The sequence below is a fragment of the Lissotriton vulgaris genome, chromosome 8 (genome assembly GCF_964263255.1).
Source record: "Lissotriton vulgaris chromosome 8, aLisVul1.2, whole genome shotgun sequence".
Classification (NCBI taxonomy): Eukaryota; Metazoa; Chordata; class Amphibia; order Caudata; family Salamandridae; genus Lissotriton; species Lissotriton vulgaris.
In genome coordinates, this window is record NC_141696.1 from 1,182,305,802 (window position 1) to 1,182,323,174 (window position 17,373).

At 47.9% G+C, this 17,373-nt stretch overlaps 1 protein-coding gene across 1 annotated transcript in view; it reads right to left on the minus strand.

Annotated features, from left to right (window-relative positions):
* The window catches only part of ALG11 (ALG11 alpha-1,2-mannosyltransferase), a 42,582-nt gene extending 42,266 nt beyond the window's left edge, over positions 1-316 (minus strand). Inside the window, exon 1 of the mRNA XM_086935038.1 lies at positions 185-316. Within this exon, the coding sequence (XP_086791164.1) occupies positions 185-222 (38 nt within the window). The 5' untranslated portion in view covers positions 223-316. The remainder of the gene's footprint in view (positions 1-184) is intronic.
* Positions 317-17,373: the final 17,057 nt, after the last annotated feature.

Genomic DNA, 17,373 nt, shown 5'->3' on the forward strand with positions numbered 1-17,373 from the left:
CACAAAACGTAGGTCAACACACATTGGACGTTTCGAATACAATGGTAGAAGGGGAATCACATGGAGAAGCAAAGTGCTGTTTACGGTTGAGGCAACGTTCAGAAGGGGATACACGCAAGAGGAGCAGATCCTGTCTGTTGAGTCGCATTACACATCAGCTAAACATGACCCTGATTGCGCTGACCTGATAAGATCACACAGGCACATCCCTGCTCCGGCCATAGCTGACAGCGGGATGCATCATTTCACCCCGGAAACTATTCCCCAGGAACTGCAGTAAGAAACAACATCCACGAGGGCACGTAAATCACGTGTCATAAACGTAACCAAAATTTCCTACGTGTTTGCAACGCACAGTCCTCAGCCGCGCCCCTCACGTGACTTGTAGCTTTGTGATTGGATGGTGAAATGACTTCTGCTGTGTTGTCTATGACTTAGCTTGAAACGAAGAGGCGGGCTAAACACGTGAAAAGGAAATTGCCGGGACATACATACATACTTGGGTTCACATTTAAAATTAGGGCAGTTATCATCTCGAGTCGGGAGACCGTGACTTATCAGTTCATGCCGGAAAAGTGTGAAAAATACTCGATGCTGTAAATATGCCCCATCGGGTCGCAGAGATGCAGGCAGGGGTTGATCTTGTGCAATTTTGGACCCTTTGTGTATATGCGTGATTCAGAACCGATATGGCTTTACGGTCACTGTATGGGGGAGGGTGGTTTAACGTTCACTGTATGAGCTTCTTCATACTTTTGGGAATTTGAGAAATGGAGCAAGTTAAACTGCAATTGCATACCTGCCAACTTGAAGAACAATCTTACCATCTGAGGAGGGGGGTGGGCCTTAAAGGGGTCTCCTGCTAAGAAGTATTGTATTGTATTGTAATTGCATTTATATAGCGCTTACTACCCCTGACGAGGCGTCGAAGCGCTTTTTCGGCGGGTAGCACGCTACTCCGGGACCCACAGAGGATTAGTTTTGAATTAGTATAGTGAAACATGCAAGTACATTTTAAATGGTGGATATGTTAGTCAGTTATTTGGATTTGGAATGATAGTACTGGGGTGTTTTCACATCCCTTAATGGACATCGGCAGTTTAAAGCCTCGGAAAACGAGCTGCAAAAAAAACCCCATTATTTACAGTGGTTTTCAGTTCGTTTTCTCTTGCACTGTGTGATATCGGGGCCTCACCGAGACCATGTGATGGGAGCAGTTTATTGTGCGTCACACAATGGTATCGTGTGAGTTGGCAGATATTCAATTGGACTAGTATGTTGTAATTCCTCAAGCATCATGATTTAGGAGGATATTTCAGATGGGTGCACTGGCAGCCCTCAATCAATCAAGAACTTGTAGAGCGCACTACTTACCCGTGAGGGTCTCAAGGCGCTGGGGGAAAGGGGAGGGGAGGGGCGCTACTGGTCGAACAGCGAGGTCTTGAGTAGCCTCCTGAAGGTCAGCTGGTCTTGGCTCTGTCGTAGGCTCAGTGGGAGGGTGTTCTAGGTCTTGGTGGCAAGGTGGGAGAAGGATCTGCCGCCGGTGGTGGTTCTTCGGATGCGAGGGACGGTGGCGAGGGCGAAGTCGGCGGAGCTGGCAGTTGGGGATGTGGAAGAAAAGTCATCTGTTGAGGTAGGCTGAGCCGGTCTTGTGGAGTGCCTTGTGTGCGTGGATGAGGAACTTGAAGAAAATCCTCTTGTTGACGGGGAGCCAGTGCAGGTTTCTAAGGTGGGGGGGTGATGTGGTTGTGGCATGGTACGTCGAGGATCAGGCGTGCAGAGGTGTTTTGAATGCGTTGCAGTCGTTTGAGGAGCTTGGCCGGGGCTCCCGCGTAGAGGGCGCTTCCATAGTCGAGTCTGCTACTGACGAGGGCCTGGGTGACTGTTCTTCTTGTATCTGTCGGGATTCACCTGTAGATCTTGCGGAGCATGCGGAAGCAGGAGGAGGAGACTGCTTTGACTTGCTTGGTCATGGAGAGTGTTGAGTCAAGGATGACTCCCAGGTTGGGTGCGTGGTCGTCGGGTGTCGGGGCTGCCCCCAGTGCCGTGGGCCACCAGGAGTCGTCACAGGCTGAAGGGTTGGAGCCGAGGATGAGGACCTCCGTCCTGTCCTTGTTCAGCTTCAGTCAGCTGATTTTCATCTAGTCGGCGACGGCCTTCATTCCTTCGTGGAGGTTGGATTTGGTGGTGAGGGGAATCCTTGGTGAGGCAGAGGATCAGTTGAGTGTCGTCGGCGTAGGAGATTATGTTGCGGTTGTGTTGTCGGGCGACTTGTGCGAGCGGGGCCATGTAGATGTTGAACAGTGTCGGGCTGAGGGATGATCCCTGGGGTACGCCGCAGATGATCTTGGAGGCTTCGGATCGGAATAGGGGAGGCGGACGCTCTGGGTTCTGCCAGAGAGGAAGGAGGTGGTCCCTTCCGGGCCCTTGTCTTGTGCGCGGTTGCAGACAGTGTCGAAGGCGGCGGAGAGGTCCAGGAGGATGAGGGTCGCGGTCTTACCGTTGGCCAGCAGGGTCCTGATGTCGTCGGTGGCGGCGATAAGGGCAGTCTCGGTGCTGTGGTTGCTGTGGAACCCTGACTGGGATGGGTCCAGGATGCTGTTTTCATCGAGGTATCGGGTTAGCTGTCTGTTGATGATATTCTCGATGACCTTGGCTGGGAACGGAAGTAAAGAGATGGGCGGGAAGTTCTTGAGGTCTCTTGGGTCCGCCTTAGGTTTTTTGAGTAGGGCGTTGATCTTGGCGTGTTTCCAGCTCTCCGGGAAGGTTGCGGTCTTGAAAGAGAGATTGATGACGTTGCGCAGGTGGAGTGCGATGAAGCTGTTGGCTTTGTTGAAGATGTGCGGAATGGGCCTGACGGGGAGCTGGAGTGAATTGTGCTCATGGTCTTGATGGTGTGATTGATGTTCACGTTGGCCCAGACTGGCAGGGGGTCGTGGTCGATGGTGTGCGGAGAGTCTGGAGTGTCGATGTCTGTCGGGCGGTCGTGGCGTTTAAGCTGTCGTGGATGTCAGCAATCTTTCCGGTGGAGGAAGGTGGCGAGTGAATCGCACCAGGCTTGATTCGGCGGGATGTCTTGGTGTTGGAGCTGGGGTTGGAGAGTTCCTTTACGATGTTGAAGAGCTCCTTGCTGTTGTGTGCGTTGTTGTCGAGGCGGTCTTTGAAGGAGGCTCTCTTGGCCGATCTGATGAGGTGATGGTGTTTGCTTATGGCGTGTTTGTGGGCTGCAAGGCTGTCCTGTGTCTTTTCATTGTGCCGTTTCTTCTCTAGAGTCCGGCATGTTCGCTTGGTGGCTAAGAGGGGTGAACCAGCTAGCTCTCTTGCTGGTGTCTCTGTGGGTGGGTTTCTTCAGCGGGGCGAGGGTGTTGGCGTAGTCAATCCAGCTTCTGAGGTTGCGGGCAGCGTCGTCGGTGTTGGAGGGGTCGGTGGGTGGGCTGAGAGCGAGGTTTACGTGTAGTTGGTCTAAGGTGATTTTCCTCCAGCAGCGGCGCGGAATCTATTGGGTGGGCTGGTGTGTGGTGGGTTTCTGGAAGGTGAAGTGGATGCAGCGGTGGTCGGTCCAGAGGAGTTCGGTGGTGTGGCTGAAGGAGACGTGGGAGCTTGATGAGAAGACAGGGTCAAGCGTGTGGCCGGCGGAATGGGTAGGCTTTGTGACGAGCTGCCTCAGTCCGAGATTGGCGAGGTTGTCGATCAGGGTGGTGGAGTTGCTGTCGTTGTTGTTCTCAAGGTGAAAGTTCAGGTCTCCGAGGAGGATGTAGTCGGTGCAGGTCAGGGTGTGCGTGCTGATGAAGTCGGCGATGGAGTCGCTGAACTGGGGTCGGGGTCCGGGGAGTCTATAGATGAGGGTGCCTCTGAGGGTGGTGTTGGGGTCTGTGTGGATCTGGAAATGCATGTGTTTGGCGGTGCTGAGAGTGTCGTCGGTGCTGGTGGAGACCCTGATGCTATTCTTGTGGATGATAGCGATTCCTCCTCCGACTCCGTTGGTGCGGTCTCTGCGGGTGATCTTGTAGCAGTCTGGGATGGCTATGGCGATGTCAGGTGCGGAGGAGTCGTTCATCCAGGTCTCTGTCAGGAAGGTGACGTCCGGGGATGATGTGTCGAGCAGGTCGCAGAGCTCGACAGCGTGTTTGCGTGCGAAGCGGGTGTTCAGTAGGATGCATCGGAGGTGGTTGAGGTCTTTCTTGGCGGGTGGTTCGGCGGCTCTGAGGCTGGTGTTGCTGCAGTTCCGACAGGTGAAGGGACCATGTGTGCGTTTCAGGGCGGCCTTGATGCAGATGTGGCTCCGTCCGGATTTGAGAGTGAGACAGCACCTAATGTGCTGCACCCGCTTACTCAAGGCTGGACACATCACATTCGTGTTACAGGGTGTTATGTTGTGGGGCCCTAGGCCCCCCTGCATTAATAATAAGGACACACACATGCAGTTGGTGTTTAGAACTGGCCCAGGGCACGTGGGCCCTGCCCCTTTTATTAGCAGGATCACATGTCCTATGATGCCTGTGCTTGATGGGTGTGCGGTGGAGTGTAAGCCAGCCCTCGGGGAGTGGCTGGTGTTAGAACAACTAGATCAGTGACCAGCAGGTCACTATACAGGGGCCAACATTGTTTTTTCTTTCTCATTGTGTCTCCAGACCAGTGCTTTATGTGGGGGAAGGGGGGGGGGGGGGATTGGGAGTGCTGGTAATCACCAATTTGATTGGGTGGGCCTTTAGGTTCAGTAAGTGCATGACTGTGAGGCAGGCATTTAACAATTTTAACATTTAGTTGAATCAAGCACTACATTTTCAGCAACAATTTCACACAAATTTCCAAAAAGTGAAACGGATTTTGAAAGGGCACCATACAACAAGTTGATGATGTAGTGTTGCTGTGAGTACGATCTAAACTGTGGCATCTTGAGACCTATATTTTAATCCTGGTTGCCTAACTACACAATCTTGTGCGTTTTAAGCCAATTTAATTTATCTCTTATTCTGCCAGTTCCCTTCTCTGGCCCACCTGACACTCGAATGAAGTAGCCATGCCCCACATCCACACATTGGGGCCCTTGTTTTGTTTCCCTCTACATCATTAGACTGCAATGATAATTCAGCACACGCCTGAACACCCCTATTCTGCGATCTTTGTACATGGTAGAACAGAAGTTTTTTTTGTGGTTGAACAGTGCTGCTAATGAGTACTTCAGATTACTACAAGCCATCTCAACGGTAAGGATTTGATCAGAATTGAAGGCACCTCTCCTGTACCTCGTACAAACAGATCTGGAAGACTGGTGCATGCACCTCAATGACTCATTGAGGAGTTGTAATGTGTACATATGGATGTATCTGTTCATACATTTTATTTAACCAAGAGGGAGATGTCATATCATCCTGTGTTTGAGCATACAAGGCCTTGTTGGACTCCTTACAAGTATTACGTAATCTGTTGGGTGTGGTTTATAAAATTTGTGAGTCATTGCATTCTGATAACTGCTGTATGCTGAAGAATAAAGATGTGCAAATCAGAGCTCCGTATGTGGCATCGTCAGTTAAATGCTCCTGGGCTGGGGTGAACCCTACACTACTTGCGAACCGGTTTCTTTATAAAAATAGACTTCAAGAATTTCTGGCAGTGAGGGGCACTGCAACTCCCCCCTCCCGCTTCTGGAGTTGAGCATGAGAGGGAGTAATTGCCAGATTCTCTCTTCCAGGTCTGTCACTTCATGTGGGCATGTGAGAGTGGGGATAGGCACATACACATGCATATAAGAACATTCAAATCGGCACTTGCAGCAACCTTCAATAAATCTTTCTCTATAAATGTCGCTGAGGTCCTGTTTGTGTATGCTTTGCTTCAGCTCTCCGCCTCCTAACTCAGTGAGGCCACAGAACACTTAGCTCCCAATACGTATATTTCGATTTTGTGTGTGCTGTGAGACATGGCCGGTATCTTTTTTTTTGTTTTTTTTCGTCCTCATTTACCACGACGGTTTTGTTTCCTGGTAAACGAGCGGGTTGCTGTCTCAGCTAATTAGCTGGTAGGGCTCAACTTAACCCTTGATACTTAGCCCTCAGCTCCTCCTTCTCAACCAACTTTATTTCACCAGACGAAAACCAACCAAGAAGAGAGTGGATGTTTCCACAATGATATCAGGCCCTGGGGTATGTCCAAGTGGCTTAATCATTGGACCCGGGGAAAAAAAAAAAAAATCCCGGACATTCAGTGTGCCCAATTTAATAGATGCCAAAACGCCTTTTTGTTTGGATTTCCAGACTTACCTAGGTCTAATCTGGAGACAGTTAAAATAGAGGTGTACCAGTCTTCAATAGTAGGGGGCAAAGAGACTTTCCATCTTCTGCAAATCTCCCTCCTGGCAAGCAAAATAGAGTAGAAGACTAGTTTCTTCTCTGAACTCTGGAGACCCTCCAAAATACCAAAGATAATCAGTGGGAGATTGAGGACTATGTTCAAGTTCAAAGATAGAGACAAAGTTCTTTTTATGTCCTCCCAAAAAGTTGACAAAACAGGACACTCAAAAAACATGTGACAGTCTGAAGCAGCTACCACACCACATTTAGGTCATGTTACCGGGCTCCCCTGAGTAAACTTCGAAAGCCTTAATGGAGAGTAGTAAGCCCTATGGATGGTGAAGATGTGATTTCTACGGAGCCATGATGGTTTCACTACGTCCCACAACATTCCGCAGGATAGGCTCCAGAGCCCTTGCAGATTACACCCAATTATGGTTGATGACCAAAGATCTTCTGGTAATGAGAAAGCACCATCCCTTTCCTCCATAATCAGGTTATACCATAATGAGATTTCCTTTTTAGCCGGAGGTTTATCGACCAAGGATGATATTAATTGGCTGTGACTTCCTATGGGGAATTTATTTCCACGCGTTGTACGAGAAACAAATGCCTGGGTCCAACTAACCATTTGCATATACTTAAATCTAGCAAAGTTGGAGCCAATGATGTTTCTAAGACACTCCCACGGGAGCAACTCCCCTTCTGTAAACAAATCACCCCAAACATCCACTCCAGCTTCCTTAATCGGTGTCGCTAGACTGTCTCTCAACCAAGTGGGACTCTCAGGGAGATCCCAAAGCGGAGTCCTACTATTGTAATAATCTACCTTAATGGTTTTAGTTATCTGTGCCCACATTTTGGCCATTCCTTGCAGAATCTTCAACTTAATTTTTTTTAAAAACTTGGGGTCCCCAAACTTAAACAAAAACCCTGATTGGCTGACACCTTCTCCTATAAGAAGGGTGGAATACAGAGAACCAGTCCCATACCCAGATGGATTTTTAAGAAGCACTCTGACATGGGATAGTTGAAATGCCCATGCGTATATCTGGAAGTCTGGGGCCGCAATTCCACCCTTTTCTCTGCGCCTCCTCAACTTTTTCCAGGAGATCCTCGAAAGGCGGTTACTCCAAATAAAGGAGTTAATATCAGATTGTAATTTATTTATCAATGTGGGATCAAAATATAACGGAATTGTTTTGAAAAGAAAAGAAATTTTAGGCAAAACAGACATTTTAATTAAATTAACCCTTCCTAAAAATGATAAAGGGAGTTGTGCCCATGATATTAATAGTTTACGGCATTCCTTAGCTACGGCGGCGAAATGTATCTTGGCGATCTGATTGATATCTTTAATAATGTTAATGCCTAAATATCTCCTCTTATTCCCAGGACGAACTGTGATATCTGCTGGAATCTGATCTACATTCCATATCAACATCTCTGTTTTGTCAGGGTTGATCTCATACCCAGAGATTTCTCCAAACTCAGAGGCCACCTTTAAGACTGCTGGGAGCGCAGTGTGTACCTCTGAGGTATACACCAGAATATCATCGGCGTATAGGGCCACCTTTCTCTCCCACCCCTTATACATGAACGGTCTGATGTTAACATTCTCTCTTAAACACTGAGCAAATGGTTCAATGTATAGATCGAACAGGAGTGGGGAGAGAGGGCAGCCCTGCCTAGTACCTCTCGAGATGTTCAAAGGCTCAGATAGAGTGCCATTTACCAAAATACAGGCACTAGGGTTCTGATATAGAAGATCAATTGCCCTCCACGTTTTTTCGCCCACGCCGAACTTTGCCAAGGCCTCCGACAGGTAAACCCAGTTTACCCTGTCGAAGGCCTTGGTCGCGTCCAGCGTGAGGACGGCCAAGGGTAGAGACTCCAGAGAGGCCATATCTATTGCCCCTATTAAATCATAAGTTAACTCATATAACTGTCGTCCCTTAACGAACCCCTTCTGATCAGGGTGAAGGATTTCAGGAGCCACCATTGCGAGTCTTTTAGCAAGTATTGTGGTAAAAATGTTATAGTCCACGTTTAGAATTGAAAAGGGTCTATACGACCCCCACTGAGTAGGTGACTTTCCAGGCTTTAGGATTAATGTTATAGAGGCGTTATCCCAAGATGGTGGAGGGTGAGTGCCGTCTTGTAAAATTTGATTAAATAAGATTGTCAAAAAGGGGGCTAATTCTTGCTCCAATGCTCTGTATATTTCAGCTGGTAGACCGTCCGGTCCTGCAGCCTTCCCTTTTTTAGCATATTGAATGGCTTTTTCAACTTCTCCCTCTGAGATTATACTATCCAATAACTCGCTCTGTTCACTTAATAAAGTCGGCAAGGTTATTTGATTCAGCCATTTCCTAATTTGATCAGGTTCAGGTGTTCTATCTTCATGATATATTTCCTGAAAAAAATCTCTAAAAGCTTGTCTTATATCCAGGTCTGATGACCTTGGAGCGTTGTTAACCATGATCAAGTCTATGTTGTTACGAATTTGATCGGTTTTGGATTTCCAGGCCAATAACTTCCCTGCACCCTCACCGTATTCAAAATGGGCGATCTTACTAGCATCCCATCTTTCTTGAATACGTTGGTTCAAGATTGAGGTTAATTGTCCCTTTAGGGAGAGAAGCTTATCCTGTAGGCTTAACAAGAGAGTTGCAGAAGAGGCCCCGTTGGTATCAATGTCTTTTTGGACTTTAGCTATGTTTGCTTCAACTGAAGCAACAGCCTCCCTATATTCCCTCCTTCTATAAGACACCTTGGCGGTGATAAGGCCTCGTAAAAATGCCTTTAGGGAATCCCAGACAATACCATTATCAACGGGCCCAATATTTTCATTAAGAAAATGCTGGACCTCAGTTTTAAGAGATAACACGTCATCGGGGTGGGAAAGCAGGGAACGGTCAAATGTCCAGCTCCTACGTGAAACATTAGGAGCCACTAAAAGCTCCAATACCACAGCCGCATGGTCAGATAAGTGTATGGGCAAATAATGAACATTTTTAACACCAGCCACTAAACTGTGGCTAACCAGTACGAAATCAATCCGAGATTGATGGTGATATTTATAGTTTCTCAAAGAAACCCCCTGCTGAGTCCCAGACCTTTCCCTCCAAATATCCACGTATCCAAACTGCTTCATCGAGTTGAGCAAAAAAGTCCTGGATTTTGACGGGATACGGGACCGGTTATTTTGTGACTTGTCTAGAGTTGGATCAAGTACGATGTTAAAATCTCCCGCAAATATTACTGGTTCGGGAAAAGATAAAAGGTGGAAAAAGATGGTCTCTAATACTGAGGGGTCGTCTTGATTCGGGCCATAATACCCAACAAGAGTAAATTGAGCCCCCAAGATGTTTAATAAGGCAATGACCCATCTCCCACCTGGGTCCGCCATGGAGGTTATCAATCTAGCCTTTAGCTGTTTTTTAAAGATCAAGGACACTCCCCTTGTATTTGTAGTTTGGGAGGTGGAGACCGCAAAGTCAATCCACCTATTTTTTTTCACCAATACATCTAACTCAGCTTGGGTCAGGTGAGTCTCCTGAAGCAGGATAACCTGCACATCCATATCTCGGAGATACTGAAACAGTTTCTAGCCCTGGGTTTGGTCCGCAGGCCATTTATGTTCCAGGAACATATCTTTAGATTAGCCATACCCATAGAAAAAAAAGGACCAGCCAAGTTCTTACCAGATGATGGTACTAAAACTCAGGAATGCCGCTATACCACTCTAACCAGGACAGACTCATCTGTGAGCCAAGAAGTAGCAGCTGAACTTCATGAAAAACGTATTGGAATGACAAATGAGGACTTTTTTTGTTTTTAACCCCCCCCAACCCTACCTCCCTACCTACCCCCTTCCCGTGGAGAACCCTGGATGTATCTAACCGGATCAAATCCAGTAGATGGCACCCCCCTACGGGCCCCGGCTAGCCCATCCAGTCCCAACCCGATACCCGACCCTTGGGGTTGAAGACCATTATAACCTAATTTATGTGCAACTAAGTATGGGAAAAGATGAAAAACACTTTTTTTTTTTTAAGTTTCTCATTTGTGTGTATAAGATATCTCAATTTAACTTTACTCAAAACTCCCTAAAACACAACCTTCCCCTACAATGTAGAAGCCCTGTTACCCAGCTCCAAAAAAAGCTCATCTGCTGCCTGCACTGTCCTGATGTTATACATCTTATTATTGTGCATAACTTTCAACGCTGCAGGAAATGTTATCTTAGATGTAGCACCCACCTTCCTAAAAGCGTCCAAACGCCTACCTAGTTCCCACTGTCTCTCCAGTGTGACCCTGGCCAGGTCTGATCTTATTTGAAAAGAGAACCCCTTCCCTGATAAAGATTTCTGTTTAAGGGATTGATTGAGAATTTGCTCCTTGAGGGCATATGTATGGAAGTTAATCAGGATCTTACGTGGTTTAAGCCTTTGTGGGTTATGTTTAAAGGGTTCTCTATGTACCCTTTGGATGTCGGTGGCGAGCTCCTCTACTGAACAGCTCAGGCTTAGTGAGTCTTTCAAAAGCTGAACCATGAACTGTTTAATTTCAGAACCTTCAGATCCTTCAGGCACATTAAGGACTCGTATGTTACAGCGTCTAGCGTTGTTTTCTAACACCTCCATCCTGTCCTGAAGGGTTTGATCCTCTCTCTTTAACTTCGCTATGTCTTCCTCAACTTTGTCTACGTGTATTGATAACACTCCCATGTTCTCTTCCAGTACACCTGTTCTTGACACCAGGCAATCAAGTTTGGTATCTAGGGACTCATAGTAGCTCCTCATCTCTGCATGATTAGCTGAGGACTCCTCAAAGCCCTTCTTTATATCCTGTGAGAGTGCAGAAAACATTGCCGTCAATGATGCTGCTGTAATGCCAACTGCGAGTTCCGTTTGAATCAAACTAGCAGAGACAGGTATATCACTCTGTTGCTGTATAGTAGCCAGGGGTGAGAGCTCCTTTTCAGCTCCGTTCACTGCAGGGTGTTCCCCTCTTGCACCAGCTCCAGCTGCGAGCCCCTCAAAAGATTCAGCATCCACAGTAGCAGAAGACCCCAGCTCTATCTGCTCTCCCCCATCAAGACCTGTACCACCCATTGGACTACCAGAACTGTCTATGTGCTGCCTCCCTTCACCGAATGTCGAAGCTAATAGTGAGCTGTTTGCTGCTAACGAGACACTCCCGTTTCCTAAGGGATCTGGCATATCGGCAGAGATTTCAGCTTGCGACATTGTAAGTGGTATTCCTTCATGGATAGAGGGTGAGGGAATACTCGGACCCAAACATGTAACAATAGGTGGTACCGAAGACGGATTCAATGTAGGTGGAAGGAAGGGATTAAGAGTAGCGCCAAGAGCCATTACAGGTGATGAAGCTACATCTGCGGCATCATTAAGAGCAGCCATCTCCTGATTCTTAGAGAGGTGCAGCACTTGCGGCAAAACCTTAAAATACGAGTGCAAAGATGGCGTGATTTTAGAACTCACTTCTTCATTATTAACGCTTTTGGTATTTGCCCTTGTTGCAGGCTTTATTTTAACAGTGTTTGATCGAGTGCACTTGCTTTTCACCTCCGATGTTAAAAAAGAAGATCCCTTTTTCTTCGGTAGGGCTGCCTTAGGTGAAGTCTTTACCAGTGTTTTCCCCCTTTTCTGGCTACTTTGCCCCTTAGATCTAGTTTTAATCTGGGGGGGAGGATTCAACTCTGGGCTGCCCACCGCTTGGACATCCCCCTTACCACTCCTGGAACACCCTTCCGCCACCTCGTCGGCCACTTTCACAGAGGATGTTGACTCCTCACAGCTCCATGTGGAAATACCGCAAGAAACGTGTACCAGATTACGGGCTCTCCTGCCCCTCCTCAGCTCCAGGGCTGCTGCAAACCAGCGTCGCAGGACCACGGGGGAAACTTTGCTCCTCAAGGTAACGTGCGGTGATTCTTCACTTTCGCTATTACCAGACGCCGAGACACCGGAAACAGCCGCGGTAACGCGGCCGCTGCAGCAAGGCATAAATAAGGTAGAAAGACTCCTGCACCAAACTACAAAAATCTGCGGAGTTTCCAAAAATTAAAGCAGGCAGCAAACATTAAATGGGGCCACAAGTATAGACATTTGGCCGGGTCGGGATCGAGTCGGGTCACCGGATAGAGCAAGCAGAAGCCCGCTTCACGGAGCACCACGGCAGCTCAGCCGTCTGCCGCCATGTTCTCCAGTAATTGTCGAGACATGGCAGGTATCAACCGCTATGTCTTCTGTACAGATCCTAATTTTGTGCAGTTTGATATAGCACAAACTTGACCAAAGTGCATCTTAGTTTTTTACATGACAATCCAAAGTTTTAGAAAGGCATACTTTTTTTACGCACAGGTGGATAGGTGATTTGCCCAGAATCGCACACAGGCTGATGAGCTGATGCCAGGATTTGATCCTGGTTTCCCAGTTCCACTGTCAGCAGCTCTGTTGCAATGCCAATTAGAACGTAAAGCTGCACCAGCAACCTAGTACGTAATACATTGGCTTTAGCATGTTAGAGTGGCTCAGAGACGCCATATGAAAGGCACATTTTTAGCTGCTTCTGCACTGCACATACCCATACTTCAGAGCCTGAGCCCTGCTGCCACTAAGACTACCTGTACTCTCCTTGTTCAAGGAGAAGTTCTGGTACTCAAGGGTAGAAAACTGAGTTGTGCCAGTATACTCTGTACTGGCCATTTAAAGCACTCCTTCAGACATACCCGCGCCTGCAGCTCCTCTTTTGTAGCATGTGGGTTTTCTAAGGAGTGCTAATGTTAACCTATTAGCAGTGATGCTGGCATTTGCATTTGAAGGGCTATCTCTGCCCTCTAACCCACTGGACTTTTTAACCCAATAACAAGATCATTTGGCAATTCCATTAGGTCTGGTTTATGAATGCACTCTCAAGCATGACCGCAAAATCCATGTGCGTTGATGATTACCATCTGTACTTTGCCTGAGAAAAACACCACACATTATCTAGTTATCTAAAACACTTTTATAGCATTACAACAGCAAGTGTGTGCCCCTGAAAGATCACACTCAGGCATCTGTATAAAGAACATTATCATAGCAGTGTGGACAACAAGCACTTTTTGTGAAAGCTCATAGCTGTAAGAGTGAGATAAAGGAGCAGGGAGTGTCTGGTAGTGGACTGAAGAGGAATGAGGTGGATACAAGACTATGTAGCCTTGTTATTTGGTGCACCGACATTTAATAGCACCGACCTTGGGCTTCTGATCAGAGCGATGGGCACCGGAACTGTGATGTCTCTCCTGCATAAGAATGCCAGTTGTGCCCAGTTAAAGCCCATGCATTTGTATTTGCCAAGTAGCCATTACTGGCATGCTAATATGCCCCTTGTGCATCTGTTAGGAGTACAGATATGGGAAGTGGTAGTGAAGACATGTTCCAGCTTTCTTAAAAGCATAAAAATGTGGTTTCAGAATGCAACGAATTTCACAGACACACTGCTAAATATTCTGTCAAATAAATGTAATGCTGCTCTTATTCTGTAACTCCTGAAAGGTCAATGTGATGAGAACTTGATTTGCAATGTACAGGTAACTGGTAGCAAAAGATCATTGGTGACGTTACCATACACATTTCTAGGATTTACCAGATGTGAAATAATATCTTCCTGGACCCCGCCACAGCACATTCAGATGATATTCATACGTCCATAAACATTTCACATCTGGTTTCCATCCAAAATAGAGGTGGTGACCAGTGCCAGTCAGGTGGACACCTCTTTCTGAATATTCTCTGTGATGCCTTTCTTCTTTCAGTAAGGAGACCACTGTCAAGTCTGTGGTTCTTCTGCCTTTTTGGCCTGCAGGCCTGAGTCAAGTGCCTGCTATAGCAGTGCTTTAACTGCTGCAGTTCAGTGGCAGAACCTGGAGGTATAGATAGGGTCTGAAGCTAGACAGAAGATTGACACACCACTGAGGTGGAATCCAGGACATTGTTATGTTATGTTATGTTATTTAAGATTTCTATAGCGCACGGCTACTCCACTGGAGTGTCCCGGCGCTTTAATTGCCGGCTCATAACAGCAGAAAAAAAACAACACAACACAGGTATCGAGAGAAAAGGAAAAGGGGAACAACCGAACAACGGAAAAAGCATCTTACAAGGTAAAGAGCATCTTACAGGGTAAAGAGCCACGTTTTAAGGTCCCTCCTAAAAGACAATAGGTCAGAGTTACCCCGTAGGGCCAATGGCAGAGCATTCCAAAGCTGTGGTGCCCTTAACCCGAAAGAACGCCCCCCCAATACGGGCCTTCTTGATTCGGGGGACCTTCGCAAGAAACAAAGATTCAGAAGGCAAAGCACGGGCCGGGCGATAGAAGCCTAGCCTGCGCTAAAGGTATTTTGCTCCTGAACCGAAGAGCGCCTTGTGTGTCAGTGTCAGCGTCTTAAAAACTATCCGTTTCCGGATAGGCAGCCAATGGATGGACTGCAAAAGGCCGGACACTCTGGCACGTCTATGAAGGCCAAAAATGGCGCGAGCAGCAGAATTCTGCACCACTTGTAACCGCTGTACAAGATAGTCTGGAAGGCCCAGATAAAGGACGTTGGAATAATCCAATCTGGAGCCAATTAGAGCTTGCACCGTAATCCTCCTATGTTCTTCCGACAGAAGGGGGAGAAACTTCCGGAGCATCTTGAGAATGCCAAAACATGTGCCCGTAAGACCGAGGATCTGAGATCACATAGTCAAACCGTCGTCGATGTTAATACCCAGATTTTTTGCCAGCCGGGACGCATTAGCTGGGGGGTATTTACAACAAGGGGTGGTGAGGGACAGAGTCTCTGAATTAAGCAGAAAGCTCTCACCCAGTCAAGAGATCAGGGCTAGATCCAACACCGTTTTTTAGCTCACTGCACCATCCCAGTTTCAGAACCTGGCTGTATGCAAATTAGTCTGTTCCTGTCCCAGTGCATGATGGGAACAGGGCAAACCAAACTACAAAAGCCAATTCTTACACTGGGAAGGAAACAAGCTCCCGGGGACTGGTTTCTGGCATTACAGCCGTCTTCGGCCCGGTTTGCTTGAATCCTGATGGTGCAATGAGCAAGGGTCTCACATCTGAGAATATCCTTCCACGCTTAGGGTGGACAAAAATATTTACAACAAGGGGTGGTGAGGGACAGAGTCTCTGAATTAAGCAGAAAGCTCTCACCCAGTCAAGAGATCAGGGCTAGATCCAACACCGTTTTTTAGCTCACTGCACCATCCCAGTTTCAGAACCTGGCTGTATGCAAATTAGTCTGTTCCTGTCCCAGTGCATGATGGGAACAGGGCAAACCAAACTACAAAAGCCAATTCTTACACTGGGAAGGAAACAAGCTCCCGGGGACCGGTTTCTGGCATTACAGCCGTCTTCGGCCCGGTTTGCTTGAATCCTGATGGTGCAATGAGCAAGGGTCTCACATCTGAGAATACCCTTCCACGCTTAGGGTGGACAAAAATATTTACAACAAGGGGTGGTGAGGGACAGAGTCTCTGAATTAAGCAGAAAGCTCTCACCCAGTCAAGAGATCAGGGCTAGATCCAACACCGTTTTTTAGCTCACTGCACCATCCCAGTTTCAGAACCTGGCTGTATGCAAATTAGTCTGTTCCTGTCCCAGTGCATGATGGGAACAGGGCAAACCAAACTACAAAAGCCAATTCTTACACTGGGAAGGAAGCAAGCTCCCGGGGACCGGTTTCTGGCATTAGCTGGGGGGAACATATTAGTCGGCCACCATGTCTGCCAATCAGGGTCCGAGGTACAGCCAAAAAACAAAACCTCCGACTTATCTGAATTGCATTTAAGGCCGTTCAGATGAAACCACCTGAAAACGGCCCCCAGGCACTCTCGAATGCTCTCTCCGTCAAATTCCTCACCTTTCCTACTCGTAAAGAGGAGCTGGGTATCATCGGCGTAGGAAATGATCTGGGCCCCAAAAGACTCCGCCAGTGCCGCCAAGGGAGTCATAAAGATGTTAAAAAGAGTCGGGCTCAACACAGAACCCTGCGGAACTCCCACTCCCAACGGCGGCATCTCGGCAGAGCTAGGAGAGGCCCAGACCGTTTGTCGACGACCCGCTAAAAAAGATGTAAACCAGCTGAGCACCGTCCCCCTCAGACCGATGTCATAAAGTCTGGCGAGGAGCTCCTCATGGGGGACGGTGTCAAAGGCCGCCGACAGGTCAAGCATGACTTTGCCCCCTGAATCCAGAGCCTCCTTAATGGCTTCCGACACCTCCAGCAACGCTGTCTCAGTACTTAGATTGGGGCGGAAGCCAGATTGAGTGGGATGCAGCAGGTCATTGGTCTCCAAAAAAGTAGAGAGCACGCTGTGCACGTGCTTCTCCACGACTTTGGCAAATGCCGGGAGGAGCGAGATGGGCCTATAATTGGCTAACACCTCAGAATCAAGGCCAGGCTTTTTAAGGAGGGGGATCGCCATCGCCTGCTTCCAGATCTGCGGGACCGTCCCCTCACTAAGAGAGAGGTTCAGAAGTGGATTCACCAACGGGTTTACCACCTCCGCCATCCTCGCCAGGAATTTAGCCGGGCAGGGGTCTAGAGGTGACCCAGATTTAAGATTGGCCAAAAGTGCCAATGACACAGAAGAGGAAATAGACGGAAAAACAGTCAGGACAGGGTCCACAGTGGCCAGTGAAGCAGACCCCTCCCCCAAACAAGGGGAGGCTTCAACCAACCTCTCAGGAAAGGAGTCCTGAATCAGTTTAATCTTGGCCGTAAATAACTTGGCCAGGTCACAAACCCACGAGTTCGAGGAGGCAGCCTGAGTGAGATTCGACCGCGGGGCCGTAAACTCCCTCACAATAGTGAAGATTTCTTTACACAAATTAGAGGCTGCCTCTATCCTCCTAGCAAAGTAGCCCCTTTTCTCATTAGGATATCGCGATGATAGACTTTAATCGCCGTCCTATATGCAAGTCTGGCCACCGGATCATATTGTGAGCGCCAAGCCCTCTCAGCCACCTTGCACTGCCGTCGAGAAGCCGACAGCGCTTCCGTGAACCA